The sequence below is a fragment of the Phyllopteryx taeniolatus genome, chromosome 10 (assembly GCF_024500385.1).
Source record: "Phyllopteryx taeniolatus isolate TA_2022b chromosome 10, UOR_Ptae_1.2, whole genome shotgun sequence".
Lineage (NCBI taxonomy): Eukaryota > Metazoa > Chordata > Actinopteri > Syngnathiformes > Syngnathidae > Phyllopteryx > Phyllopteryx taeniolatus.
The window spans coordinates 1301568-1329368 of NC_084511.1; the positions used below are offsets into that span (position 1 = coordinate 1301568).

General features: G+C 44.8%; 1 protein-coding gene across 7 annotated transcripts in view; it reads right to left on the reverse strand.

The window, feature by feature from the left end:
* LOC133484748 (long-chain-fatty-acid--CoA ligase 1-like) overlaps positions 1–27801 on the reverse strand; it is a 31454-nt gene that overhangs the window by 3178 nt on the left and 475 nt on the right. The window contains exons 1-21 of one of the 7 annotated variants that reach the window (XM_061787778.1): positions 24424–25159; positions 24230–24328; positions 23609–23697; positions 23175–23530; positions 13452–13566; positions 11734–11798; positions 11189–11290; positions 10998–11097; positions 10692–10867; positions 10386–10418; positions 10219–10270; positions 10074–10147; positions 9357–9434; positions 8234–8368; positions 7995–8129; positions 3004–3099; positions 2749–2821; positions 2575–2663; positions 2393–2509; positions 2150–2293; positions 1882–1986 (exon numbers count right to left, since the gene is read on the reverse strand). In XM_061787778.1, the coding sequence (XP_061643762.1) occupies positions 1882–1986; positions 2150–2293; positions 2393–2509; positions 2575–2663; positions 2749–2821; positions 3004–3099; positions 7995–8129; positions 8234–8368; positions 9357–9434; positions 10074–10147; positions 10219–10270; positions 10386–10418; positions 10692–10867; positions 10998–11097; positions 11189–11290; positions 11734–11798; positions 13452–13566; positions 23175–23369 (1884 nt within the window). In that variant the 5' untranslated portion in view covers positions 23370–23530; positions 23609–23697; positions 24230–24328; positions 24424–25159. Of the gene's footprint in view, positions 1–1881; positions 1987–2149; positions 2294–2392; positions 2510–2574; positions 2664–2748; positions 2822–3003; positions 3100–7994; positions 8130–8233; positions 8369–9356; positions 9435–10073; positions 10148–10218; positions 10271–10385; positions 10419–10691; positions 10868–10997; positions 11098–11188; positions 11291–11733; positions 11799–13451; positions 13567–23174; positions 23531–23601; positions 24204–24229; positions 24329–24423; positions 25161–27801 lie in introns of those variants that run through there. The other 6 variants (XM_061787776.1, XM_061787781.1, XM_061787779.1 and 3 more) reach the window with 6 other exon arrangements.

Sequence of the window (27801 nt, forward strand, 5' to 3'; positions counted from 1 at the left end):
GGACCGAGGAGAGGCGAAAGGAATACATTGAGATGCGACATAGGGCAAAAGTAGAGGGGGCAAAGGCCAAACAGGCATATGATGATATGTATGCCAGGTTGGACACTAAAGAAGGAGGAAAGGTTCTATACAGGTTAGCCAGACAGGGATAGAGATGGGAATATATTGACTGGTGCCAGTAGTGTGATAGATAGATGGAAAGAATACTTCGAGGAGTTGATGAATGAGGAAAATGAGAGAGAAGGGAGAGTAGAAGAGGCAAGTGTGGTGGACCGGGAAGTGGCAATGATTAGTAAGGTGGAAGTTAGAAAGGCATTAAAGAGGATGAAAACTGGAAAGGCAGTTGGTCCTGTGGAGGTATGGAAACATTTAGGAGAGGTGACTGTGGAGTTTTTGACCAGCTTGTTAAATAGAATTATAGACGGTGAGAAGATGCCTGAAGAATGAAGGAAAAGTGTGCTGGTGCCCAATTTTAAGAACAAGGGTGATGTGCAGAGCTGTGGTAACTATAGAGGAATAAAGTTGATGAGCCACACAATGAAGTTATGGGAAAGAGTAGTGGAGGCTAGACTCAGGACAGAAGTAAGTATTTGCGAGCAACAGTATGGTTTCATGCCTAGAAAGAGTACCACAGATGCATTATTTGCCTTGAGGATGTTGATGGAAAAGTACAGAGAAGGTCAGAAGGAGCTACATTGTGTCTTTGTAGATCTAGAGAAAGCCTATGACAGAGTACCCAGAGAGAAACTGTGGTACTGCATGCAGAAATCTGGAGTGGCAGAGAAGTATTTTAGAATAATACAGGACATGTACAAGGGTGTGCTGTAGGTGTGACAGACAAATTTAAGGTGGAGGTGGGACTGCATCAGGGATCAGCCCTGAGCCCCTTCCTGTTTGCAGTGGTAATGGATAGGCTGACAGATGAGGTTAGACTGGAATCCCCGTGGACCATGATGTTTGCAGATGATATTGTGATGTGCAGTGAAGGCAGGGAGCAGTGGAGGAACAGTTAGAAAGATGGAGGCATGCACTGGAAAGCAGAGGAATGAAGATTAGCCGAAGTAAAACAGAATATATGTGCATGAATGAGAGGGGTGGTGGGGGAAGAGTGAGGCTACAGGGAGAACAGATAGCAAGGGTGGAGGACTTGAAATACTTGGGGTCAACCGTCCAGAGCAATGAAGAGTGTGGTCAGGAAGTGAAGAAATGGGTCCAAGCAGGTTGGAACGGGTGTCTTTATGTCTCAAAAGTGTTCTCTGTCAATTGACTGTCTGCAGCTCCAACTACCGGAGACAAATACCTTGTGTGTTTTTTGGACATACTTGGAAAATAAAGATGATTCTGATTCTGATTCAGGAAGGTGTCAGGTGTGTTATGTGACAGAAGAGTCTCTGCTAGGATGAAGGGCAAAGTCTAGAAGACAGTGGTGAGGCCAGCTATGATGTACGGATTAGAGACAGTGGCACTGAAGAGACAACAGGAAGCAAAGCTGGAGGTGGCGTAAATGTTGAGGTTCGCTCTCGGAGTGACCAGGTTGGATAAAATTAGAAATGAGCTCGTCAGAGGGACAGCCGAGGTTCAATGTTTTGGAGACAAAGTTAGAGAGAGCAAACTTCGATGGTTTGGACACGTCCAGAGGAGAAATAGTGAGTATATTGGTAGAAGGATGATGAGGATGGAACTGCCAGGCAAGAGAGCGCTAGAGGAAGACCAAAGAGAAGGTTGATGGATGTCGTGAGGGAAGACATGAGGACAGTTGGTGTTCGAGAGGAGGATGCAGGAGATAGGCTTACATGGAAAAGGATGACGCGCTGTCGCGACCCCTAAAGGGGCAAGCCCAAAGAAAAAGAAGAAGTGTAGTGCAAAGTTTTTTATTATTACCGCTCTACTGCAAAGTGCATTATAGCTGCCCTCCACTCCCATGGTCCTCTTGGTCCAACCACACAGGAAGTCATGGTCCGGAACCACCACTGCTACCAGAAAACTCTGTGGAAAAGACCACAAATGCAATTTCTCAAGAGGAGCTGCTGTGAGGGTTCTGTAATGATTACATAACAGATAATTGACTGAATATTTGCACTAATACAAAATTCTGAAATCATTATATTGCATGGTCACCCTCACAGTTAGAGTAAACCCATTTCCTTACCTGTAGACTGTCTCCATGCACGAAAACTTGTGCCACGCCATCACTCCTCACATAGACATTCTCTATCTTCTCGGGAGCTATGTATTCCCCCTGAGACAGTTTGAAGATGTGCTTCTTCCTATCCACAATCTTTAGTGTGCCATTCTGCAAATAAACATTTTAATGATACAGGGGTACAAATTATTAACATTACCTCTCCAGACTATCAAAAATACTGCAAGGAGAGTAGATTCCAATCCTTACAGGAAGCCATTTCCCAATGTCTCCAGTGTGAACCCATCCATCAGCATCAATAGTCTCTGCAGTCTTCTCCGGATCATTCAGGTAACCCTGGAACACGTTGGGACCTTTCACACACACCTAAAATGCACACAAACAAACTTAGCATTGTGAATGCATATTTGGTAAGATTTGACGTCTGTCACCTCTCCTTCGCCATTTACAGCCAGGTAGTTCATTTCAGCCACATCTACCAGCTTGATGAAGTTACAAGGCAGAGGAGCACCAACGTGACCTGGAAAATGAGGTCAAAGGCAGTCCCTCACTTTTCTGCTGGTATACAACAATATTTTATTGGTAACTCAGAAAGAGTGTCATACCGGCAGTCCAGTCACCTGGCATGGTCAATGTGCAACCAGCGGTACACTCTGTCTGTCCATAGCCTTCATAGAACTAAAATTGAACAAAACTGGTATTAGTGCTCCTGTCATTGTGAGTTTGTTTTAATCTTCACATAGTAACATCGGAAGATTACGATAAAGAAGGATTGTAATTTGGGTTATTACAGAGGAGATGCCAGAGCTGGATATACTTTGTCTAAGTGAGAGAACCTTGTGAGAAAATGCAGTTGTTACCTGACATCCTAATGCAGTTCGGAGGAAAGTGAGGACAGTAGGCGAGACGGGAGCAGCCCCCGTTATCATCAGACGTACGCAACCCCCAAGGCTAGCCTGGAGAGGGCATAACACTCAGTTTTTAATCAACACTACCAGCTGCATCCCGTTAAAATCATAGTCAGTTCCTCAATCGCTGATGACAGTCATGCTTATTTGTGAATTTATTCTGCAGTTCAATACTGAAGCAGTTGAAAAAGGTACCCTTTTATTGCTACCAACTCTACTATTCTGGGTAACACTTCTTTCTGTATGGCAGGGCCAGTCTTAAAAAAAACAGAAGCCATTCTTGCATTAGCCTCATCTCTCATAACTCTCATTCAGGGTTCACGCTGCCCATTCGCCACTTCGCCAATGGCTAACTGAAACAGGATATGGCGAAGCGAGTATTGGCCACGTTAGCCACGCTAGCGAATCAAAATTGCCCTCGTCAAAAGCCCTTCCAGATAAAACTTAAAGTGAGTGTGTTCATTCTGCTGTGTATGAACGGTGTTAGTGGTTTAGGCGTCCCCCTGCTTCGTAAAATGCTTCAATCCGGCGTCCAGCCGCTGTTCGCTATAAGCAGTCAGGCTCACCTGATGCCGCTTGGCACCGAATTGAAGCATGCATACTATCGCGACGTACGTTTTAAGTGTCGATGGCAAATGTCTCCTGCTATTCACATTATTTATCGCAGCCAGCTAGGTGCCTTCTTCATCAATGCACAAGCCGCTAATCCACTTTGGTTGTTATGCCGAGCGGCGGTGGCACTGGCTCAAACCATGCCCGCAGCTAGCCATTTTTTGATGCCCAAGGCATACATACACACGCCACCCCCCCCACCCCCCGCCCCCCTTTTGTAATTTAGACCACTTTGTCCTGCTTTTGAAATCTGTAAGAATTATCTGACAGCTTAAGTTAGGCGACTAATATTTACCACCAAAGATTTAGAACAGGGGTGTCAAACTCATTTTTGTCACAGGCCACTTGGTAGTTGTGACTTCCCTTGGAGGGCTGCTACAACTGTGAACCCATTTACAACCCCAATTCCAATGAAGTTGGGACGTTGTGTTAAACATAAATAAAAACAGAATACAATGATTTGCAAATCATGTTCAACCTATATTTAATTTAATACACTACAAAGACAAGATATTTAATGTTCAAACTGATAAACTATTTTTTTATGCAAATAATCATTAACTTGGAATTTGGCTGCAACACGTTCCAACACAGCTGGGACAGGGTCATGTTTACCACTGTGTTACATCACCTTTTCTTTTAACAACATTCAATAAACGTTTGGGAACTGAGGACACTAATTGTTGAAGCCTTGTAGGTGGAATTCTTTCCCATTCTTGCTTGATGTTCAGCTTCAGCTGTTCAACAGTCCGGGGTCTCCGTTGTCGTATTTTACGCTTCATAATACGCCACACATTTTCACAAGGGAGACAGGTCTGGACTGCAGGCAGGCCAGTCTCGTACCCGCAAGGTTTTACTACGAAGCCACGCTGTTGTAACACATGCAGAATGTGGTTTGGCATTGTCTTGCTGAAATAAGCAGGGGGGTCCATGAAAAAGACGTCGCTTGGATGGCAGCATATGTTTCTCCTAAACCTGTATGTACCTTTCAGCATGACTGGTGCCTTCACAGATGTGTAAGTTACCCATGCCATTGGCCCTAACACAGCCCCATACCATCACAGATGCTGGCTTTTGAACTTTGCGTCCATAAAAGTCCGGATGGTTCTTTTCCTCTTTGGCCCGGAGGACACAACGTCCACAATTTCCAAAAACAATTTGAAATGTGGACTCGTCGGACCACAGAACACTTTTCCACTTTGCATCAGTCCATCTTCGGGCCCAGAGAAGCCGGCGGCGTTTCTGGGTGTTGTTGATAAATGGCTTTTGCTTTGCATAGTAGAGTTTCAAGTTGCACTTACGGATGTAGCGCCGAACTGTATTTACTGACATTGGTTTTCTGAATTGTTCCTGAGCCCATGTGGTGATATCCTTTACACATTGATGTCGGTTTTTGATGCAGTGCTGCCTGAGGGATCGAAGGTCACGGGCATTCAATGTTGTTTTTTGGCCTCGCCGCTTACATGTAGTGATTTCTCCAGATTCTCTGAAGCTTTTGATATTATGGACCGTAGATTATGAAATCCCTAAATTCCTTGCAATTGTACATTGAGGAACATTGTCCTTAAACTGTTTGACTATTTTCTCACGCACTTGTTCACAAAGAGGTGAAACTCGCCCCATCTTTGCTTATGAATGACTGAGCAATTCAGGGAAGCTCCTTTTCTACCCAATCATGGCACCCACCTGTTCCCAATTAGCCTGTTCACCTGTGGGATGTTCCAAACAGGTGTTTGATGAGCATTCCTCAACTTTCTCAGTCTTTTTTGCCACCTGTCCCAGCTTTTTTGGAACGTGTTGCAGCCATAAAATTCTAAGTTAATGATTATTTGCTAAACACACGAAAGTTTATCAGTTTGAACATTAAATATCTTGTCTTGGTCGTGTATTCAATTAAATATAGGTTGAACATGATTTGCAAATCATTGTATTCTGTTTTTATTTATGTTTAACACAACGTCCCAACTTCATTGGAATTGGGCTTGTAAATGAAAGATTACCTCATATACTGTATATTACATACAGTATACACAACACATTGATCAATAGCCAGTTTTGAAATCAGAAGCCTATAAAAACATGTTTTTCAACTATTATATTTCTTTTCAAAGGGGGATTGGTAACAAAAAAAATGCTTGCACATATCTCAATGGTATTACACTAGAACACAATGAGCAGTTTTGATTTGCTTTCGCAGGCCACATAAAATGATGTGGCGGACCGGCTCTGTTTGACGTCTGTGATTTAGTTTGACACGATTTAGTTTGTGATTTAGAATATTAAGTTTTATCATCGCGGAACGGTGGACGACTGGTTAGCACATCCGCCTCACAGTTCTGAGGCGCGGGGTTCAAATCCCGGCCCCGCCTGTGTGGAGTTTGCATGTTGTCCCCGTGCCTGCGTGGGTTTTCTCCGGGTACTCCGGTTTCCTACCACATCCCAACAACATGCGTGGTAGATTGATTGAAGACTCTAAATTGCCCGTACGTGTGAATGTGAGTGCGAATGGTTGTTTATACGTGCCCTGTGATTGGCTGGCGGCCAGTTCAGGGTGTACCCCACCTCTCGCCCGAAGATAGCTACGATAGGCTCCAGCACGCCCGTGACCCTAGTGAGGATAAGGGGTACAGAAAATGGATGGATGGATGTTTATCTTATCAACTAAAAAGTTCCAATTCGGGAAATTCTTGATAAAGTCATTGAGATCCTTCTTGAGGATTATCAAATAAGTGAATAATCTCAACACTTACTTTCATTGATAGGAAGATTAATTAACATTTAATATAGTACACTTTGGTGATGAAAAGTGTTACTCTCCACTTTGTCTCTATACTCGGCTCACAGACAGCAGTGATTACTGCTGCTGACAACATCCTTATACAGTATTACATTTTTACAAGGCATGAAGTTAAAGTAATATTCTACTGTGATGTAAAGTTTTTCTTTTTACAATTCAATAGTAAAATAAATATTTGTTATTCATATCAATTATCATAACATTTAGGACTGGCCTACAGGAAAGATTTATTTGTTGGCTGTGTCCAGTGCTTCGTTGGTCATATTATTGTCATGTGTGTGTGTGTTCCGGGTTTTGTCTTCCCCTCTGTTTCACACACACCTGCTCCTGTGAACATCTTCACCACCTGTGCCTCGTTCACCCTAATTACCCCTTGTATTTAACTTCGTGTCTCATTCCCTCTCGTTGCCAGTTCGTTGTACCTTGTCGTCGCGTTCCAGCATTCCTTGTTTCCACGTCACAGACTCACAGTAAGACTTGACCCTGTTCCGATTATCGACCTTGCCTCTTTGCCTCATGTTTTTGGATACTGTTGCCTTTCTTGGATTGCCTGCCTGTGTACCGACCTATGCCCGTCTATTAAACCTCTCTTTTTGGAAACTGTCCATTTGTTTTGGAGTCGTGCATTTTTGGGTCCTATCCTCTGTTCCGTTCATGACAATTATAGAATAATTTATTTCTTGTGTTCAGTGAATAATGCTGAAGATAAGAAACTTCCTACCGAAAAATCCCATGCTCAATCGCAATTGCAATATTTGTCGAAGAGTATTTTCCCAAATCGTTCAGCTCTAAACCTGATTGATGACTAGGTAGTTTTAATTGGGCCCACAACGTTAAACGCTGATCGGCTTCCCAGTGACGAGGCCTGGCTAAGTGTGGATTAAGGTTTAGCCACATAAACACATGTGATGTTGTGGCTAACTACACACAAGTGTGGCTGGGAGATTTGTATACTCTTTAGCCACATTTGCGAAGAGGTTTCATGACCCAGTGCCCACCCTGCTCAGTGTCTTGTTTAATATACATACATTCAGAGATTGTGAGAGTAACTACTACCGGAAGTCACCTCTGTCCTGTAAACGTGATTCCGAATCAAGATGTTCATCTATCTATGCCAGCGATGTATAGTCACAGGCAGAAGACTTAAATTCTATTCCAGTAGATGGCAGAAGGTACAATAAATCTGTTGCCATTCATACATACAACACAATTAGTCATGGCTTCCTCCAAGGATATCAGCTTTGAGTTGAATGAAACACATCCAGATTTCACACTGAGTTAGTCAATTTGTGATTAAATCATTATTTTGATATTTATACTTTTTGTGACATTGTTTTGTGGTGTGAGATTTTTTTTTTTTTTTTTTTTTTTTTAAAGAGTAAAACGGGTGCCTTGGCTCAATAAAGGTTGGGAAAGACTGCTGTCACAATTTAGTCAGAGGAAAGTGAGCCAACCGTTCTCTGCCGTGTTACCAAATGGTTTTTGGACATGTAGCAGTTGACTAAATAGTGGCATAAAATGAGCTTCAACTAACCTGAACCTTTCTGAAGATTAATCTATCCCAGATGCTGTCTCTCCTTACAATGCCTTTCGACATCTCTGCTTCCTTTCGACTGTATGCAAAATTCAGCAGCCACCGCTTCACAGAAGTGTTGGCCTGCCCAAAGATCTATAGAAATATATTTCTATATTTTCATGTGAGGTTTTATAAAACAAACAAAAGGAAGACATCGTTGCACATTACAAAGCTCCACTTTTATTAAGCTCACCCACCTTATCGTATATCCGGTTTAGAAGTCGAGGTACCACAGGAAACACAGTAGGTTTTAGTGTACAGAGGTCATCCATCAGAAGACGAATATCTCCCTGGAAATATCCAATCTTGGATCCCTGAACCATCATCACTCCCTATATATCAAATTTAGAGATCAGTAGGGAAATGTGCATGACAAAATGTTAAACTACAGTGCTTCACACATGAGTTACATCTGTCATTAAAAATGAGAAGAAACCATTCGTGCTTTCATGCACTCTATCAATTTCAGTGAGTTCTCAACCCATTACCATTTTGAACACAAATGAGTTTGTAACAGAATTCACCTTTGTATCCCCAAATTTTAGCCAGCTCAGTGGGCCTCTGTCAGAAGTCAGAAATTAATCAAGCATAATATTCAACCGGGTCACCGATGGTGTAGTGGTACACTCGCCTGCCTTGGGTGCAGGCAGCGTGGCTTCAGTTCCCACTCAGTGACAGTGTGAATGTGAGTGCGAATGGTTGTCCGTGTCTATATGTGCCCTGCGACTGACTGGCAACCAGTTCAGGGTGTAGTCCGCCTTTCCCCCGAAGTCAGCTGGGATAGGCTCCAGCGCCCTGTGACCCTAACCAGGATAAGCGGTGTTGAAAATGGATGGATGGAAATGGATAATATTCAACCACTGAAACAAATTATTCTGTTCAGTAAAAAATGTCTAATCTGACATACATCCATCCATCCATTTTCTGTACCGCTTATCCTCACTAGGGTCACGGGTGTGCTGGCGCTTGATAACAATAACAATTATATTGTAGCATTAAAAGAATCATTTTGGTAAAAGACCTTCTACATACTGGTGTATTACCATTACATAAACATAGATAATATTTTGGTAATTAAAAGAATGTTGCTTTTGACATGTCAGCAAGTTTGACTATTTCATGGCTCGATCTGAGTTTCCCAAAAGATAACAATTGATATTTCAAGTACATTATATGAAAGCAAAAACAATTTAACCTATCAATGGGAATCTAGGGCAGCTGTGGCAGTCTCATTAATTACATGACGTTAACCACTGTATATTAAGAATTACAGCAGTGTCTTCTATTGAGGGTGTCAAAGGGGAAAATATCAAAACATACCTGTACAACTCTCTCAAACATGTGAGCCAGGGGAAGAAATGAAATATGGATATCCCTGGGACCCAATAGACAGGTGGCCTAATACACACAAAGTAGGTATGCGCAGGCATTCCCAATGACACACAGAGAGATACACATACAAAGAGAAAGCGTGGTAAATTAAAACAGCGTTGAAACCTAGTCTACCCTCTTAAACCTGTGGACCAAAAAGCAAAAAACTGATGTCAGCAGTAGCTCAATCTGTGAAGACTTGGTTGGTAATAGCACTGTGGCCAGTTTAAGACCTGCTACAGGTGAAGACATGACAATTGAAACTGGCACTAGTTCATTTCCCGAGCCACATGTACACTGTCTTCTGACTACTACTTCAAGGATAACACAATATAAGTAGATAACATACATCTTCTCAAACTCAGTCACAAACCACGGTCTTGTTGCTCATTATTAATGCTTCTCGACTGTATATGTCCCATTTTACTCATCACTAACTATTCTGTACTCCAACCTGAAATTACCGCTGACATTTTCAGAGCATTCCATTCTCTCCTAACTGCCATCTCTCTCCGTTACTTTTTGGTGTGCGCGTCAATTTTGTGAACGTGCTACAGAAATCTAAATGTTAATGCATCTCTCTTTTGTACTGAATAATGCATTAAGAATTAAGAATGAATAAGTGCCTGCTAGTTATTCTTGTCAAATATGACATTGGATACTCACCTGTGTTAGCTGAAGGAAAGCGGAGCAGTTGGACACAATATTCTTATGTGACAAAATCGCTCCCTTTGGGTTTCCTGAAAGCATATATATTTATTAGCATATGTTTTGATTATGCGTGTATGTGTGTGTACAGTAGGAGCATCACCTGTTGTTCCACTAGTAAAGCAGATGACAGCCATATCTTCAGGTCTGGGAGGCTGGAGACATTGTGATGTTTAGGTCAAAAAAACAAACAAAAACCAAAAAAATCATCCAGAATCATATATCCTTGTAGTCTGGTGAAAATGTGCTAACAAGCTAATAGCCACTTACCACAGGTTGGTGATAGTTCGCCTTTCCAATGGCCTACACAACAAGAAAAGTGACATCAATCAAATCAAAATAAAAGCAAACAGAAATAAGTAAGTAGTCGTAAATGAGAAGTGCAAAAAGAACAATCAAAAGGGAATGTGTTAAAAGTGGCAGAAATGAGTTGTTGCATGCAAAACACTACTTCACACATACAGAACCAAAGACAGAGGCAAACGGAAAGAAATGGTAAAGAGACAAGTATTTCCAAGAAATAAACATGTACATATGAAAGGCACAAGCCAAGAGGGAATGAAGCGCTTTGCTGACCTCCATCTCGCGCAAGCTGAGAATGTCGATTCCAGCTTGCTTGCCTCTGTCCACCAGCTCTTCGCTCGGACTCTCCATTACAACAATGGTCTTCACAGTGTATTTCTTGTCTTTTACACAGTCAAGTACCAGGTTGACTTTATCTGCCACATCGCACACTATGGTGGAGATGGAAGCTACAGGAAACAGCAACAAAGGCAACAAACAAAATCAAGTTACAAACATACCCTAAAGTACATACTGTATATACAGTACATTTAACAAATACTTAAAACTTCTCTCAATTTCTCTGTGATTGTCTCTTACCTTTGTCTATAATGTAGTTGATGGCCTCTGCACCAAGTGTGTCATAAAGCGGGACAGACACCAGGGAATACGCGTAGCATGCCAGCTCAGTGATAGTCCACTAAATTCCCACACAAAAAAAATAAGGTATAAGCAATGACAAACGCTTTTTAAGTGAAGTTTGAGCTATAACCAAGTGCAATCCTTTTTACCTCAGGTCTGTTTTGAGAGAAGATGCCAATGTTGGGGTCAGTGGCCTTGGAGTGTCCGTTATGCAGAAAAGCGGATCCGAGATTTTCTGTTCGCTCCATCACCTAAAACACATGTACAACATGTCACTGTCATGTGCACACTTTCTTTTTGCTCATTGTGCCTCCATAGAGCACTGCTATTTAACAATAATGTTGACGGAAACATTTTTATCCACCCTTGGCTTTCTGAATATAAAGAAACCTCAGGGTGAATAAAAAAAAAAAACAACAACAAAAAAAAACCTAAAGATTAACTACAGTACTTTAGAGAATGCAACACATTTCGATTCGGTCAATTTCATTGCAATAAGGAGCCAACAAGTATAGTTATTTGCCTGTTACATGAATGTCCAAAACTACACATTCATTGAAGGCATTTTAGAACTGCATAATGGGTTCAACATGACAACTTGATCCTATTCCTCCAATTTATTATTCCACTGAGAATTTCATGAGAATCTAATTAATAGCAACTGTCTCAACTGCAAACTCCTGTCAAGTCTTACCTCTTGGTAGGACATCCATTCATAGGGACCTTTGGGTTTCCTGGAGCCCAAAAAAGGACCATTATCTAAAGAAGAAAAAAAAAACAATGAAAATACAACAATATGTTGTGTATTTCTTAAATAAACCGTGAGGTTTCCAACTTGATCCAGTGATTCCATTTATCACTACGGTTGCTGCTTCAGTCCGCAAGTTTTAAACAACCTGATCTGACCTCATAAAAGTTCATAACATGGGACAATCATACCAATATCCCGTCCTGCATATAAAATATTTTAGGTCTAAAGACAGCAACATTTGGTTTCAAAATTGTAAACAGGTCACAAAACAAATATAACATATTAATATAATGTCACGGACGCAATGCCTCTACTATGAAAACCATGTGTGTTAATCTCAGAAGGTCACATGCTATCGTGCAGCAACACTATTAATTTTGTTTCATATTAACCACTCAAGTTCATGTTCAAACTGCTTACTGCTCAAAGGTCCCTGGACTAAGACTGAACTTGTTAAAACCACTTTCAGTCGACACAATTGTTGCCATGTACCAATTCAATAATATGCTTAAGAACTTGAAGAATGCTTTTAAATATAACTGTTTTTAATATTGTTTGCGCTGTTGTTTTTCTGTTTCTGTACTATGTAGATCCATGCATCCATTTTCTTCCATTTATCCGGGGTCAGTAGCTTTATAAGAGAAGCCCCCACCCCTCTCCCCAGCCACTTCTCCACCTCTTCAGGGGGAATCCCGAGGCATTCCAAGACCAGCGTGTCCTAGGTTGTCCCCAGGGTCTACTCAAGGAGGGACATGTCAGAAAGGAGGGACATGTCAGAAACACCTCAGCAGGTAGCCTTCCAGGAGGCATTCTAAGCAGGTGCCTAAGCCACCTCATCTGGCTCCTCTTGATGTGGCGGAGCAGCGGCTCTACTCTGAGCTGCGATGACCAATCTCCTCAATCATCCAGTCCACTGTAAAAACGGGGCTGTTGCAAAAAAAAAAAAATGCTACTATAACCTGGCGCAAAACCAACGTGCCCTACGCCTGTTAAGCGGCCAGAGTCAAACAGCACCGACATTCCTCTCATCAGAAACGGTGCAAGCATGCCGTCGAGAGGGCATAACCATCAAACACCAACATTCTCCTCCCATGAATGTCACGCTGTCACTGTAAACACCCCACCACAGGTCCACACAAGGGACAACATACACCAAATGACAATAAAAACAACTAATAAAGAGCTCTTGAGGACGGATGCCAACTTCATGGCGGCATCTTATGAGGAAAAAACAAAACAAAACAACAACAACCCCTCTCAGGAGGACTGCTATCAGAGCCTAAGCTGTGTGTCAAGGCAAGCCCAACTGTATCTATTCGGAACTTTTCTACATCACACACCAGCTCAGACTCCTTCTCTGGTGGAGAAGTGATTGTCGGTGGAGGTATTCTTACGTGTGTGTGCGTGCGTGTGTGTGTGTGTGTGTGTGTGTGTGTGTGTGTGTGTGTGTGTGTGGTGTGCTGTATACGTCATCTCGAGTACACCACACGCAATAAGAGCAGTAAGAATACACTTGGCATTTTTTCCTCATCATGTGTGGGGTTTCTCACGTTTAAAAAAATTCTGTACATAATGTTAAAAACTGGTATTAACTTGGTACGTGCTTCTTCATTGCAATAGTTATGTGTCGATGTGTTTTCTGGATATACCAAATCACTTACTGGATACTTGAGCGCCCCTCAGGAAGAATTCATACATTGTTTTTGCGTCGTCATAGAAATGCGTCAAGAGACTGTCACCATTCAGCAGAGCTGATTGGTATACAAACTCTCCTCCCTGTGTAAAAGAGCAAATGTTTAAGAGAGCAACAGTTTATCCTCCAATCATTTCTGAAGCTGATTTACTTACACATATGCTTCAACATTGAATTCATAATTCAACCGACTATGGCAATTGATTATGCTACAGGCATTGATCCCTGTAGAGGCCATAATATACAGTAATAGGCCCATAACGCAATAACTGGCCAAGTAAGTAATAAAATTCCTGGACCTAACTTATGGTCTAATAACTTTTGGCCAATAACAAAATAAGTTCTTACTTATCACTTTATTTAACTTTTTATTTTTAGATATAACTGTGAAATTGCATACTCTCTGTCGGTCTGTCTGTCTCTATTACTCTCCCTCTCTCCATGTGTTTTGTATATTTAACTTGATGGTTAGCATAATCTCTACTACTTGTATCTGCTCCTTACCCTTTCAAACTACTGGATCTCCAAATGTACAGCTGAAACCAGATGTTTACACTATATAGAAAGACACATATGCTTTTTTTTATTCACTGTCTGACATGAAATCAGACTAAACCTTTCCAGTTTTAGGTCAATTAGGATTACTATAATTATTTATTGTTAAATATATTGTAGAAGTTATCATTTATTTGCTTAGCTTGCATTAGTATTATGGACCATTTTGAGAAAGGAACATATCTCGCCTTCAAGAAGATGACTCAGCAGGAATCATCAGAGAGAAGGACGTGGCCGGGACGTGGCAGGTGTTGGTACCATGTTTTCACCTTGAAACCCTACCCTTAGTGTGTTGTGTCTTGTAGCTTAGTACGTTATGTCTTGTAAACTTAGAAACCTCCCTATTTCAAATAAATACAGGAGCGACGGGAGAGATTGTTTAGAGCGTATTGAGAGGCTGTAATCTGAACAATCTCCCATACGCCCTCCTCATGAGAAAAAGAAACCAGCGTCTTCATTCCTTTTGTGTCTATTTTTTATAATGTTGGGTAAGATAAATCCAACATTAAATTGGTCCTTCGAGCCGGATGTCAACACACCCAAGGATTCCAGTTGTGGAGCCGACTTCCAGTTAAGAGACCGTGGCCACGGCAAATAAGACTCTTTACGGGACTGGTCTTCGTTCTCCTCAACTGGGATCTGAAGGTTGACGACAATCCACAGGATTGAAGACGATTTTGGTGAGTTAAATTTAAAACATTTTTAGGAAAAAGGACGGCGGAGTCCGACAAATTCCGCGAGGACGGCGGAGTCCTGTACGTACTTAAATAAAGGTGGGGAGTTTTCACTCTGGAGTTGCCCACGGTGAGAGGCGCCGAGCAGGTGTGGGTATACTTATTGCTCCCCGGCTCGGCACCTGTACGTTGGGGTTCACCCCGGTGGACGAGAGGGTAGCCTCGCTCCGCTTTCGGGTGGGGGGACGGGTCCTGACTGTTGTTTGTGCCTATGCACCAAACAGCAGTTCAGAGTACCCACCCTTTTTGGAGTCCTTGGAGGGGGTGCTGGAGAGCACTGGCGCTGGGGACTCCATCGTTCTGCTGGGGGACTTCAATGCTCACGTGGGCAATGACAGTGAGACCTGGAAGGGCGTGATTGGGAGGAACGGCCCCCCCGATCAGAACCCGAGCGGTGTTCTGTTATTGGACTTCTGTGCTCATCACGGATTGTCCATAACGAACACCATTTTCAAGCATAAGGGTGTCCACACGTGCACTTGGCACCAGGACACCCTAGGTCGCAGTTCGATGATCAACTTTGTGGTCGTGTCATCGGACTTGCGGCAGCATGTCTTGGACACTCGGGTAAAGAGAGGAGCGGAGCTGTCAACTGATCACCACCTGGTGGTGAGTTGGCTCCGATGGTGGGAGAAGATGCCGGGCCGACGTGGCAGGCCCAAACGTATTGTGAGGGTCTGCTGGGAACGTCTGGCGGAATCCCCTGTCAGAAGGAGTTTCAACTCCCACCTCCGACAGAACTTTGCTCATGTTCCGAGGGAGGCGGGGGACATCGAGTCCGAGTGGACCATGTTCCGCGCCTCCATTGCTGAGGCGGCCGAACGGAGCTGTAGCCGTAATGTGGTTGGTGGCTGTCGTGGCGGCAATCCCCGAACCCGTTCGTGGACACCAACAGTGAGGGATGCCGTCAAGCTGAAGAAGGAGTCTTATCGGGCCTTTTTGGCCTGTGGGACTCCTGAGGCATCTGATGGGTACCGGCTGGCCAAGCGGAATGCAGCTTTGGTGGTCATTGAAGCAAAAACTCAGGCATGGGAGGAGTTCGGTGAGGCCATGGAGAAAGACTTCCGGACGGCTTCGAGGAAATTCTGGTCCAACATCCGGCGTCTCAGGAGGGGGAAGCAGTGCACCACCAACACTGTGTATAGTGGGGATGGGGCTCTGCTGACCTCGACTCTGGACGTTGTGAGCCGGTGGGTAGAATACTTCGAAGACCTGCTCAATTCCACCGACACGCCTTCCCATGAGGGAGCAGAGTGTGGGTTCTCTGAGGCGGGCTCTCCTATCTCTGGGGTTGAGGTCACCGAGGAGGTTAAAAAGCTCCTCGGTGGCAAGGCCCCGGGGGTGGATGAGATTCCTCAAGACTCTGGATTTTGTAGGACTGTCCTGGTTGACACGCCTATGCAAAATCGCGTGGACATCGGGGACAGTGCCTCAGGATTGGCAGACTGGGGTGGTGGTCCCCCTTTTTAAGAAAGGGGACCGGAGGGTGTGTTCCAACTACAGGGGGATCACACTCCTCACCCTCCATGGTAAGGTCTATTCAGGGGTGCTGGAGAGGAGGGTCCGTCGGGAAGTCGAATCTCAGATTCAGGAGGAGCAGTGTGGTTTTCATCCTGGCCGTGGAACAGTGGACCAGCTCTACACCCTTGGCAGGGTCCTCGAGGGTGCATGGGAGTTCGCCCAACCAGTCTACATGTGTTTTGTGGACTTGGAGAAGGCGTTCGACCGTGTCCCTCGGGGGTCCTGTGGGGGGTGCTTCGGGAGTATGGGGTACCGAACCCCCTGATACGGGCTGTTCGGTCCCTGTACGACCGGAGTCAGAGTTTGGTCCGCATATCCGGCAGTAAGTCGGACTCGTTTCCGGTGAGGGTTGGACTCCGCCAAGGCTGCCCTTTGTCACCGATTCTGTTCATAACTTTTATGGACAGAATTTCTAGGCGCAGCCGAGGCGTAGAGGGTGTCCGGTTTGGTGGCCTCAGTATTGCATCTCTGCTTTTTGCAGATGATGTGGTTCTATTGGATTCATCAAGCCGTGACCTCCAACTCTCACTGGAGCAGTTCGCAGCCGAGTGTGAAGCGGCTGGGATGAGAATCGGCACCTCCAAATCTGAGACCATGGTCCTCAGTCGGAAAAGGGTGGTGTGCCCTCTTCAGGTCGGGGATGAGATCCTGCCCCAAGTGGAGGAGTTCAAGTATCTTGGGGTCTTGGTCACGAGTGAGGGAAGAATGGAACGGGAGATCGACAGGCGAATCGGTGCAGCGTCTGCAGTGATGCGGACTTTGTATCGATCCGTTGTGGTGAAGAAGGAGCTAAGCCGAAAGGCGAAGCTCTCGATTTACTGGTCGATCTACGTTCCTACCCTCACCTATGGTCACGAGCTGTGGGTCGTGACCGAAAGAACAAGATCCAGGATACAAGCGGCCGAAATAAGTTTCATCCGCAAGGTGTCCGGGCTCTCCCTTAGAGATAGGGTGAGAAGCTCGGTCGAGAGGATCTCAGAGTAGAGCCGCTGCTCCTTCACATCGCGAGGAGCCAGATGAGGTGGCTGGGGCATCTGATTCGGATGCCTCCCGGACGCCTCCCTGGTGATGTGTTCCGGGCACGTCCCACCGGGAGGAGACCACGGGGACGACCCAGGACACGCTGGAGAGACTACATCCTTCGGCTGGCCTGGGAACGCCTCGGGATCCCCCCGGAAGATCTGGATGAAGTGCCTGGGGAGAGGGAAGTCTGGGCGTCCCTGCTAAAGCTACTGCCCCCGCGACCCGACCTCGGATAAGCGGTAGAAAATGGATGGATGGATGGACATTAAACAGTATCACAGACAGAAAATTAGTTGAGCTTTCATTATACAACCCCAATTCCAATGAAGTTGGGACCAGTCGGCCACCATGCCCAGTGGGACGTTGTGTTAAACATAAATAAAAACAGAATACAATGATTTGCAAATCATGTTCAACCTATATTTAATTGAATACACTACAAAGACAAGATATTTAATGTTCAAACTGATAAACTTTCGTGTGTTTAGCAAATAATCATTAACTTCGAATTTTACGGCTGCAACATGTTCCAAAAAAGCTGGGACAGGTGGCAATAAAGACTGAGAAAGTTGAGGAATGCTCATCAAACACCTGTTTGGAACATCCCGCAGGTGAACAGGCTAATTGGGAACAGGTGGGTGCCATGATTGGGTAGAGCTGAATTGCTCATTCACAAGCAAAGATGGGGCAAGCTTCACCTCTTTGTGAACAAGTGCGTGAGAAAATAGTCGAACAGTTTAAGGACAATGTTCCTCAACGTACAATTGCAAGGAATTGAGGGATTTCATCATCTACGGTCCATAATATCATCAAAAGGTTCAGAGAATCTGGAGAAATCACTGCATGTAAGCGGCAAGGCCGAAAACCAACATTGAATGCCCGTGACCTTCGATCCCTCAGGCGGCACTGCATCAAAAACCAATATCAGTGTGAAAAGAATATCACCACATGGCCTCAGGAACACTTCAGAAAACCAATGTCAGTAAATACAGTTTGGCGCTACATCCGTAAGTGCAACTTGAAACTGTACTATGCCAAGGAAAAGCAATTTATCAACAACACCCAGAAACTGCGGGTACTAGACTCACCTGCCTGCAGTCCAGACCTGCCTCCCATTGAAAATGTGTGGCGCATTATAAAGCGTGAAATACGACAACGGCAACCCCGGACTGCTGAACAGCTGAAGCTGTACATCAAGCAAGAATGGGAAAGAATTCCACCTACAAAGCTTCAACAATTAGTGTCCTCAGTTCCCAAACGTTTATTGAATGTTGTTAAAAGAAAAGGTTTGTGGTAAACATGAGCCTGTCCCAGCTTTTTTTGGTTAGGGTTAGAAAAAGTTTGTCTAATTTCATGTCAGACAGTGAGAACAAAAAAAAAGCTTTTTAAATCGTGGATGTTAACGTCTCGTTTCAACGGCAGTGGACGTTATAGGTTCAGGACCTTCATTACATTATTGGTCAGCTATTACGTTACGTATTACATTTTAAAAAGGGCAAATTTATTACATTATGGGTTTCTCCTGTAGAAGCCCATAACATAATACCAGCCCATAAGGTAATAAATGTGCATGTCACCCATTGAGCATGCAAAACATGCTCAATGGGTGACATGTCCGGGGGGAGTGTGCTGGCCATGCAAGAACTGGGATGTTTTCAGCTTCCAGCAATTGCAACATGGGGCCATGCTAGATGCGGAGCTCCTGGGCTGGTGTGGTTACACGTGTTCTGCGGTTGTGAGGCCGGTTGGATGGACTGCCAAATTGTCTGAAACGCCTTCGGAGACAGCTTATGGTAGAGAAATGAATATTCAATTCACGGGCGACAGCTCTGGTGAGCATTCCTGCAGTCAGCATGCCAATTGCACGCTCCCTCAGAACTTGCAACATCTGTGCCATTGTGCTGTATGATAAAACATTTCATTGTGGCCAGCCTAAGGCACACCTGTGCAATAATCATGCTGTCTAATCAGCATCATGATATGCTCCACCTGTGAGGTGGGATGGATTATCTCGACAATGGAGAAATGCTCACTAGCACCGATTTAGACAGATTTGTGAACAATATTTGAGGGAAATGGCCTTTTGTGTATGTAGAAAAAGTTTTAGATCTTGGAGTCCAGCTCACAAAAAAAATGGGAGCAAAAACAAAAGTGTTGCGTTTATATTTTTGTTCAGTGTGGGTTATTGGCTGACTATTACTTGATTGGCCTGGTAAACAAAAAACAAACAAACAAAAAAGTGAGCCCCTAATGTAATATTATTTTACGTTATGGGTCTATTACATTTTAAAAAGGGAAGCTTTATTAGATTATGAACCGTTATAACGTTATCGGCTGTTATTACATTATGGGCTTCTACAATACCTATACCAGCTGAAAGACTATTACACTTAAGGAATGAGACTACAGTAATGAGCTCTTCTTCTTTTCCTTTGGGCTTGTCCCTTTAGGAGTCGCCACAGCGCGTCATCCTTTTCCATGGAAGCCTATCTCCTGCATCCTCCTCTCAAACACCAACTGGGCTCATGTCTTCCCTCACGACATCCATCAACCTTCTCTTTGGTCTTCCTCTCGCTCTCTTGCCTGGCAGCTCCATCCTCATCATCCTTCTACCAATATACTCGCTATTTCTACTCTGGACGTGTCCAGACCATCGAAGTCTGCTCTCTCTAACTTTGTTTCCAAAACATCGAACCTTGGCTGTCCCTCTGATGAGCTCATTCCTAATTTTATCCAACCTGGTCACTCCGAGAGCGAACCTCAACATCTTCATTTCCGACACCTCCAGCTCTGCTTCCTGTTTCCTCTTCAGTGCCACTGTCACTAATCCGTACATCATGGCTGGCCTCACCACTGTTTTATAAACTTTGCCCTTCATCCGAGCAGAGACTCTTCTGTCACATAACACACCTGACACCTTCCTCCACCCGTTCCAACCTGCTTGGACCCGTTTCTTCACTTCCTGACCACACTCACCAATGCTCTGGACGGTAGTATTTAAAGTCCTCCACCCTTGCTATCTCTTCTCCCTGTAGCCTCAGTCTTCCCCCACCACCCCTCTCATTCATGCACATATATTCTGTCTTACTTCGACTAATCTTCATTGCTCTACTTTCCAGTGCCTGCCTCCATCTTTCAATCTGCTCCTCCACCTGCTCCCTGCGTTCACTGCAGATCACAATGTCATATGCAAACATCATGGTCCACGGGGATTCCAGTCTAACCTCATCTGTCAGCCTATCCATCACCACTGCAAACAGGAAGGGGCTCAGGGCTGATCCCTGATGAAGTCCCACCTCCACCTTAAATTCGTCTGTCACACCTACAGCACACCTCACCACTGTTCTGCTTCCCTCGTACATGTCGTGTATTATTCTAACATACTTCTCTGCCACTCCAGACTTCCGCATGCAGTACCACAGTTCCTCTCTGGGTACTCTGTCATACGCTTTCATACGCTACAAAGACACAATGTAGCTCCTTCTGACCTTCTCTGTACTTTTCGATCAACATCCTCAAGGCAAATAATGCATCTGTGGTACTCTTTCTAGGCATGAAACCATACTGTTGCTCGCAAATACTCACTTCTGTACTGAGTCTAGCCTCCACTACTCTTTCGCATAACTTCATTGTGTGCCTCATCAACTTTATTCCTCTATAGTTCCCACAGCTCTGCACATCACCCTTGTTCTTAAAAATGGGCACCAGCACACCTTTTCTCCATTCAGAATCAGAATCAGAATCAGAATCATCTTTATTTGCCAAGTATGTCCAAAACACACAAGGAATTTGTCTCCGGTAGTTGGAGCCGCTCTAGTACAACATACAGTCAATTTACACAACACATTCCTCTGGCATCTTCTCACACACTAGAATTCTATTGAACAAGCTGGTCAAAAACTCCACAGCCACCTCTCCTAGATGCTTCCATAACTCCACAGGAATGTCATCAGGACCAACTGCCTTTCCATTTTTCATGCTCTTTAATGCCTTTCTAACTTCCCCCTTATTAATCATTGCCACTTCCTGGTCCACCACACTTGCCTCTTCTACTCTCCCTTCTCTCTCATTTTCCTCATTCATCAACTCCTCGAAGTATTATTTCCATCTATCTAGCACACTACTGGCACCAGTCATCCATCCATCAATTTTCTGAGCCGCTTCTCCTCACTAGGGTCACGGGCGTGCTGGAGCCTATCCCAGCTGTCATCGGGCAGGAGGCGGGGTACACCCTGAACTGGTTGCCAGCCAATCGCAGGGCACATAGAAACTAACAACCATTCGCACTCACAGTCACGCCTACGGGCAATTTAGAGTCTCCAATTAATGCATGTTTTTGGGATGTGGGAGGAAACCGGAGTGCCCGGAGAAAACCCACGCAGGCACGGGGAGAACATGCAAACTCCACACAGGCGGGGACGGGGATTGAACCCCGCACCTAAGAACTGTGAGGCTGACGCTCTAACCAGTCGGCCACCGTGGCACGAGTCAACATATTTCAATCTCTATCCTTCATCACCCTAACCTGCTGCACATCCTTCCCATCTCTATACCTCTGTCCGGCCAGCCTGTATAGGTCCTTTTCTCCTTCTTTTGTGTCCAACCTAGCATACATGTCATCATATGCCTCTTGTTTGGCCTTTGCCACCTCTACCTTTGCCCTATGTCACATCTCAATGTATTCCTTTCGCCTCTCCTCGGTCCTCTCAGTGTCCCACTTCTTCTTCGCTAACCTTTTTCCTTGTATGATTTCCTGTACTGTGAGGTTCCACCATCAAGTCTCCTTCTCTCCTTTCCTGCCAGAAGATACACCAAGTACTCTCCTGCCTGCCTCTCTGATCACCTTGGCTGCACTGGTCCGGTCTTCTGGAAGCTCCTCCTGTCCCACCACCATCTGTCCCTCCAAGTTCCTTTCCTGGATGCCGTACTTACCCATCACTTCTTCATTACCCCTATTTCCTTCACCAACATGTCCATTACAATCTGCACCAATCACGACTCTCTCTCTCTGTCTGGGATGCTCAGAACTACTTCGTCTAGCTCCTTCCAGAATTTCTCTTTCACCTCTAGGTCACATCCTACCTGTGTGGCATAGGCACTCATCACATTATACATCCATCCAGCCATCCAATTTCTGAGCTGCTTCTCCTCATTAGGGTCACGGGCGTGCTGGAGCCTATCCCAGCTGTCATCGGGCAGGAGGCGGGGTACACCCTGAACTGGTTGCCAGCCAATTGCAGGGCACATACAAACAAACAACCATGCGCACTCCCATTCACACCTACGGGTAATTTAGAGTCTCCAATTAATGCATGTTTTTTGGGATGTGGGAGGAAACCGGAGTGCCCGGAGAAAACCCACGCAGGCACGGGGAGAACATGCAAACTCCACACAGGCGGGGCCGGGGATTGAACCCCGGTCCTCAGAACTGTGAGGCTGACGCTCTAACCAGTCGCCCACATTACACATAACACCCTCAATTTCAAGTTCCAGCCTCATCACTCGATCTGATACTCTTTTCACCTCCAAGACATTCTTAGCAAATTCTTCTTTTCTTGTTAACCTGGGCCACGACCGATCCGGTATGGAATTATTTGGGTGAACGCTCATATTTGTTTGGCAAAGTTTTAAGCCGGATGCCCTTGCTGACGTAACCCTCTGCATTTATCCGGGCTTGGGACCGGCCTACTGGCTTGTGCCCGCCATAGGGCTGCATTAGACTACGTTGATGAGCTCAAGCTTCCAAATTTTAGAACGCAAGAGCACTTTAAAATGCAGCATGTAGAGTAACAGGCCTCAGATTTAAATTTCATTTGAACAAGCACAAGTGTGACCAAGAAAAAGGACCCCAAACTCACCGGAACTTCGACTGACTGCATTTTGAGATCACAGATGGGTGGGAGGGCCTTTGGTCGTGTTGCCATGTATAAGGTTGTTGCAGCTGTGATCGCCCCCATGCTGATTAATGTAGAGATGGAGAGACCCCTGCAGTACTGACTGACAGAATCCAGATCTGGCAGTCTCAGCTTCTGCAAGAACTCCTGGCTCAGCATGATTCTGATGATGAGGTATCAGATGGTGGTGTTTGGCTTTTTCACTTGGGCGAGGTGGATTGGGTGATGAGTACAGTAAGAATGTGGCTCTGAAGGTCGGCTTGGTTTTAGGAGACCCTGAGGTAATGGAGTGTATGAAGCACTTCAGGCCAGGAGTGTATCTGTTATGGGGAGGAAATTAATCAATGTTGGTGTACACATATCCGAACATTGCTAACCACAATGAACTTACAGTGTACCTGCTGATAATAGTTTCACACTTTCAATGCCAATGTAAGGCATCTGCCTCGGAAAGTCTGTCCACCAGGCGATATCATAATGTAGCACACTAAAACATTTTAAGCAGTTCAGAAATGATCATTTACACTAAAAGCAAGACATAGAGTGTGATTTTATAAGTTGAAATGTGGCGATAAAACAATTCTGCCCAACAGCATGGCAGCATTGTAACACCATCAATAGGAAAGTCTAAGATGGAGCTATCAATCTGGGAAGCGATTTTGTTATTATACAAAAGTGTTAAGGTTAACTGTTGTTTTATGAATTTCAATACTCGATACAACATCCAAACCTTGATTCCAATTTCCAATATTTATTGACCAAATTCATTTGTTAAAAGACTAATACTTTTTTGTCTCCAAAAAATGACAGGGGGTTTTGCATTGCAATGGTTTTAAGTCTCAAATGGTTCTCCCACACCTTGTCAATCAAGTTAACACGACACACACACACACACACACACACACACACACACGCATATGAGGTTACAAACTAGAAGAGCGGGGGTAACATTTGTTTGACAATAAACAGAGTAGTGACAGGTTTGCCTCCATCTAAACCACGAGGATGAAAAAAATTACCTTAAACCCAGATTCAAATGTAACAACAGAACCAGAAATGGGGATAATCAAACCATGTTTCCATCAATCAGGCAACCTATGACAATCTCAGAAAATTGTCTGAAAGAAAAAACAAAAATAAAAATGATATTTCTTGACATGACTTCTCATATATACGCACGCATCCATGGTCTAAGAAATTGTTTCCTACTCACCTGTAACAGACAGGTAAGACCGTTGCTTCTCTTACTCTGTTGTGACTGCTGCGACAGCAACCGGCACACTAACCTGCCCTTGAGAAGTAGGCTCCTTGCACAACAACACTCTGTCTCGCTTTCTCTCTGACTGATTCATTTTCTGCTCTGCCCACTTAACTTTACCCCAGTGGCCTCTGACCTCTGTGGTCAGCTGAGATGATTACTGAATGAGAGAAACACTGACGGAAGCAATAAAATGAGTGATATAGATAATCCAGTGAAGATAATTGACTTTGCATTACGCTCCGCCTAAACTCTTGTCAATGGTATTTTGCTTGTCAATATCCATCCATCCATCCATCCATTTTCTACCGCTTATCTGAGGTCGGGTCACGGGAACACTAGCTTTACCAGGGTCGCCCAGACTTCCCTCTCCCCAGCCACTTCCTCCAGCTCTTTCGGGGGGATCCCGAGGCGTTCCCAGGCCAGCGTATCCTGGGTCGTCCCCGGGGTCTCCTCCCGGTGGGATGTACCCAGAACACCTCACCAGGGAGGCGTCCGTGAGGCATCCTAAACAGATGCCCGAGCCCCCTCATCTGGCTCCTCTCAATACGGAGGAGCATCGGCTCTACTCTGAGCCCCTCCCAGGTGACCGAGCTTCTCACCCTATCTCTAAGGGAGAGCCCGGACACCCTGCGGAAGAAACTCATTTCGGCCACTTGTATCCGGGATCTTGTTCTTTCGGTCACGACTCACAGCTCGCGACCATAGGTGAGGGTAGGAACGTAGATCGACCAGTAAATTGAGAGCTTCGCCATTCGGCTTAGCTCCTTCTTCACCACAACAGACCGATACAAAGTCCGCATCACTGCAGACGCTGCACCGATTCGCCTGTCGATCTCCTGTTCTATTCTTCTCTCACTCGTGACCCCAAGATACTTGAACTCCTCCACTAGGGGGAGGATCTCATCCCCGACCCGGAGAGGGCACGCCACCCTTTTCCGACTGAGGACCATGGTCTCAAATTTAGAGGTGCTGATTCTCATCCCAGCCGCTTCACACTCGGCTGCGAACCGCTGTAGTGAGAGTTGGAGATCACGGCCTGATGAAGCCAAAAGAACCACATAATCTGCAAAAAGCAGAGATGCAATACTGAAGCCACGAAACCGGACCCCCTCTACGCCTCGGCTGCGCCTAGAAATTCTGTCCATAAAAGTTACAAACAGAATCGGTGACAAAGGGCAGCCTTGGCGGAGTCCAACCCTCACCGGGAATGAGTCCGATTTACTGCCGGATATGCGGACCAAACTCTGACACCAGTCATACGGTGACCGAACAGCCCACATCAGGGGGTTCGGTACCCCAAACTCCCGAAGCACCCCCCACAGGACTCCACGAGGGACACGGTCGAACGCCTTCTCCAAGTCTACAAAACTCATGTAGACTGGTTGGGCGAACTCCCATGCACCCTCGAGGACCCTGCCAAGGGTGAAGAGCTGGTCCACTGTTCCACGGCCAGGACGAAAACCAGATTGCTCCTCCTGCATCTGAGATTCGACTTTCCGACGGACCCTCCTCTTCAGCACCCCGGAAGAGACCGTACCAGGGAGGGTGAGGAGTGTGATCCCCCTGTAGTGGGAACACAGCCTCCGGTCCCCCTTCTTAAAAAGGGGGACCACCACCCCAGTCTGCCAATCCAGAGACACTGTCCCCGATGTCCACGCGATGTTACAGAGGCGTGTCAACCAGGACAGCCCCACAACATCCAGAGCCTTTCGGAACTCCGGGCGAATCTCATCCACCCCCGGGACCTTGCCACCGAGGAGCTTTTTAACCACCTCGGTGACCTCAACCCCAGAGATAGGAGAGCCCAGGAAATAAATACAAATAATAATAATAATATGCCCGATGATAGCTGGGATAGGCTCCAGCACTCCCGCGACCCTTGTGAGGATAAGCGGCTCAGAAAAATGTGTGTATATATATATATATATATATATATATATATATATATATATATATATATATATATAATTTTTTTTATTTTTTTTTTACATTATTGATATTTTTGGCAAGTCATACCATACCCACATACTTATTGATATGGACTAAGAAAGGCAAGACAAGGTCAACGGGCTGAAGAAACCTTGTTAATTGATGACTTTGGCAGAATGGTTGTTTACGCAACACCTTAAGTATTCCAAATCAAAGTCCAACACAGCAAGGTATTGTTTCACAATCACTGCAGAATGATTTGTGGACTTCCTGGCTTTTTCTCTTCAACCCATGAGTGCTGTGATGTTTCAGCTTCATGCCCCTGTTATGCAGGCTGAATGCTGTGACATTATTACAACTTGTCACTCTGTGCACAGAGACACAACACTGTAATTACTGATCAACTGATGACAGCAAAACAAACCGGATTGACAGAGCAGCTCATTCCGAAATCAGACAACATTGATGCACTTCGGTTGCAGCACAACAAATTACATTTCAATAAATTAGTAAATGCATACTGTACTACTACTGTATGTAGTGGGTTCACAACATTGGGTTAAACAAGAGCACTCCCAGACAGCAGACCTGAATCATGGTTAAACATTTATCACCAGGAAAACCAGCTCCTAAAAAGGTCCAAGCACATGATAGTGTATTGGACATAATGTAGCACTATGTATAGTCTGATGGAAAATGTGACCGGAAAGTCCACGTTCAGAGCCTGACCAAAAACTAGTCCGACCTGTTCCCCTTGAAGTGACCAGTTTCCAACCTAGTTTCCATTAGGCACTTTTTTGACCCCTCTAGCCTTTTCTACTACCCACACTGCTGTTCTTATCAATAATGTTCTATTTGCGCTAGTTAAGTCGAGTTTTTCCGGCAAGTCATCGCAATAATTTGGACGTATCTTGGAATTTTGGCCTGCACGAGCGATTGGATATTTTTTACTGAAACCTGTCATCAGAAGGGTTTCCCTGAGGAGACGACGACATGAACCGGCGAGGATATATGTTGAAAAATAATGACATTTTACTGTAGCGGCTCAGAAAATGGATGGATGGATGGATGTTTTCCTCTAATTTGCAGGCGTATCACATAAAAACGTTGCCCAAAAAAGGCAATTGTTTCGATCACAAAAAAACTCAGTTTCTCTGGAACCCAGCATCCAATTTTCCAAATTCTTGCTGTGTTGTACTCGGGCTTAAGTGTCCATTCCAATCAGACCCCACATTTTTGGCAAATCTCGTCACATTGCTAGCTTAACATCCATGTACTAGTGTCCTCACTATTAGAACAACTGTGTCATACTAGTTGGACAACTGCATGTTACCACAGTGAGGCAAAACTACTCGTAGGCATTTTGGTATTCTCGTAAACGTTTTCTGAAAACGTTAAGAG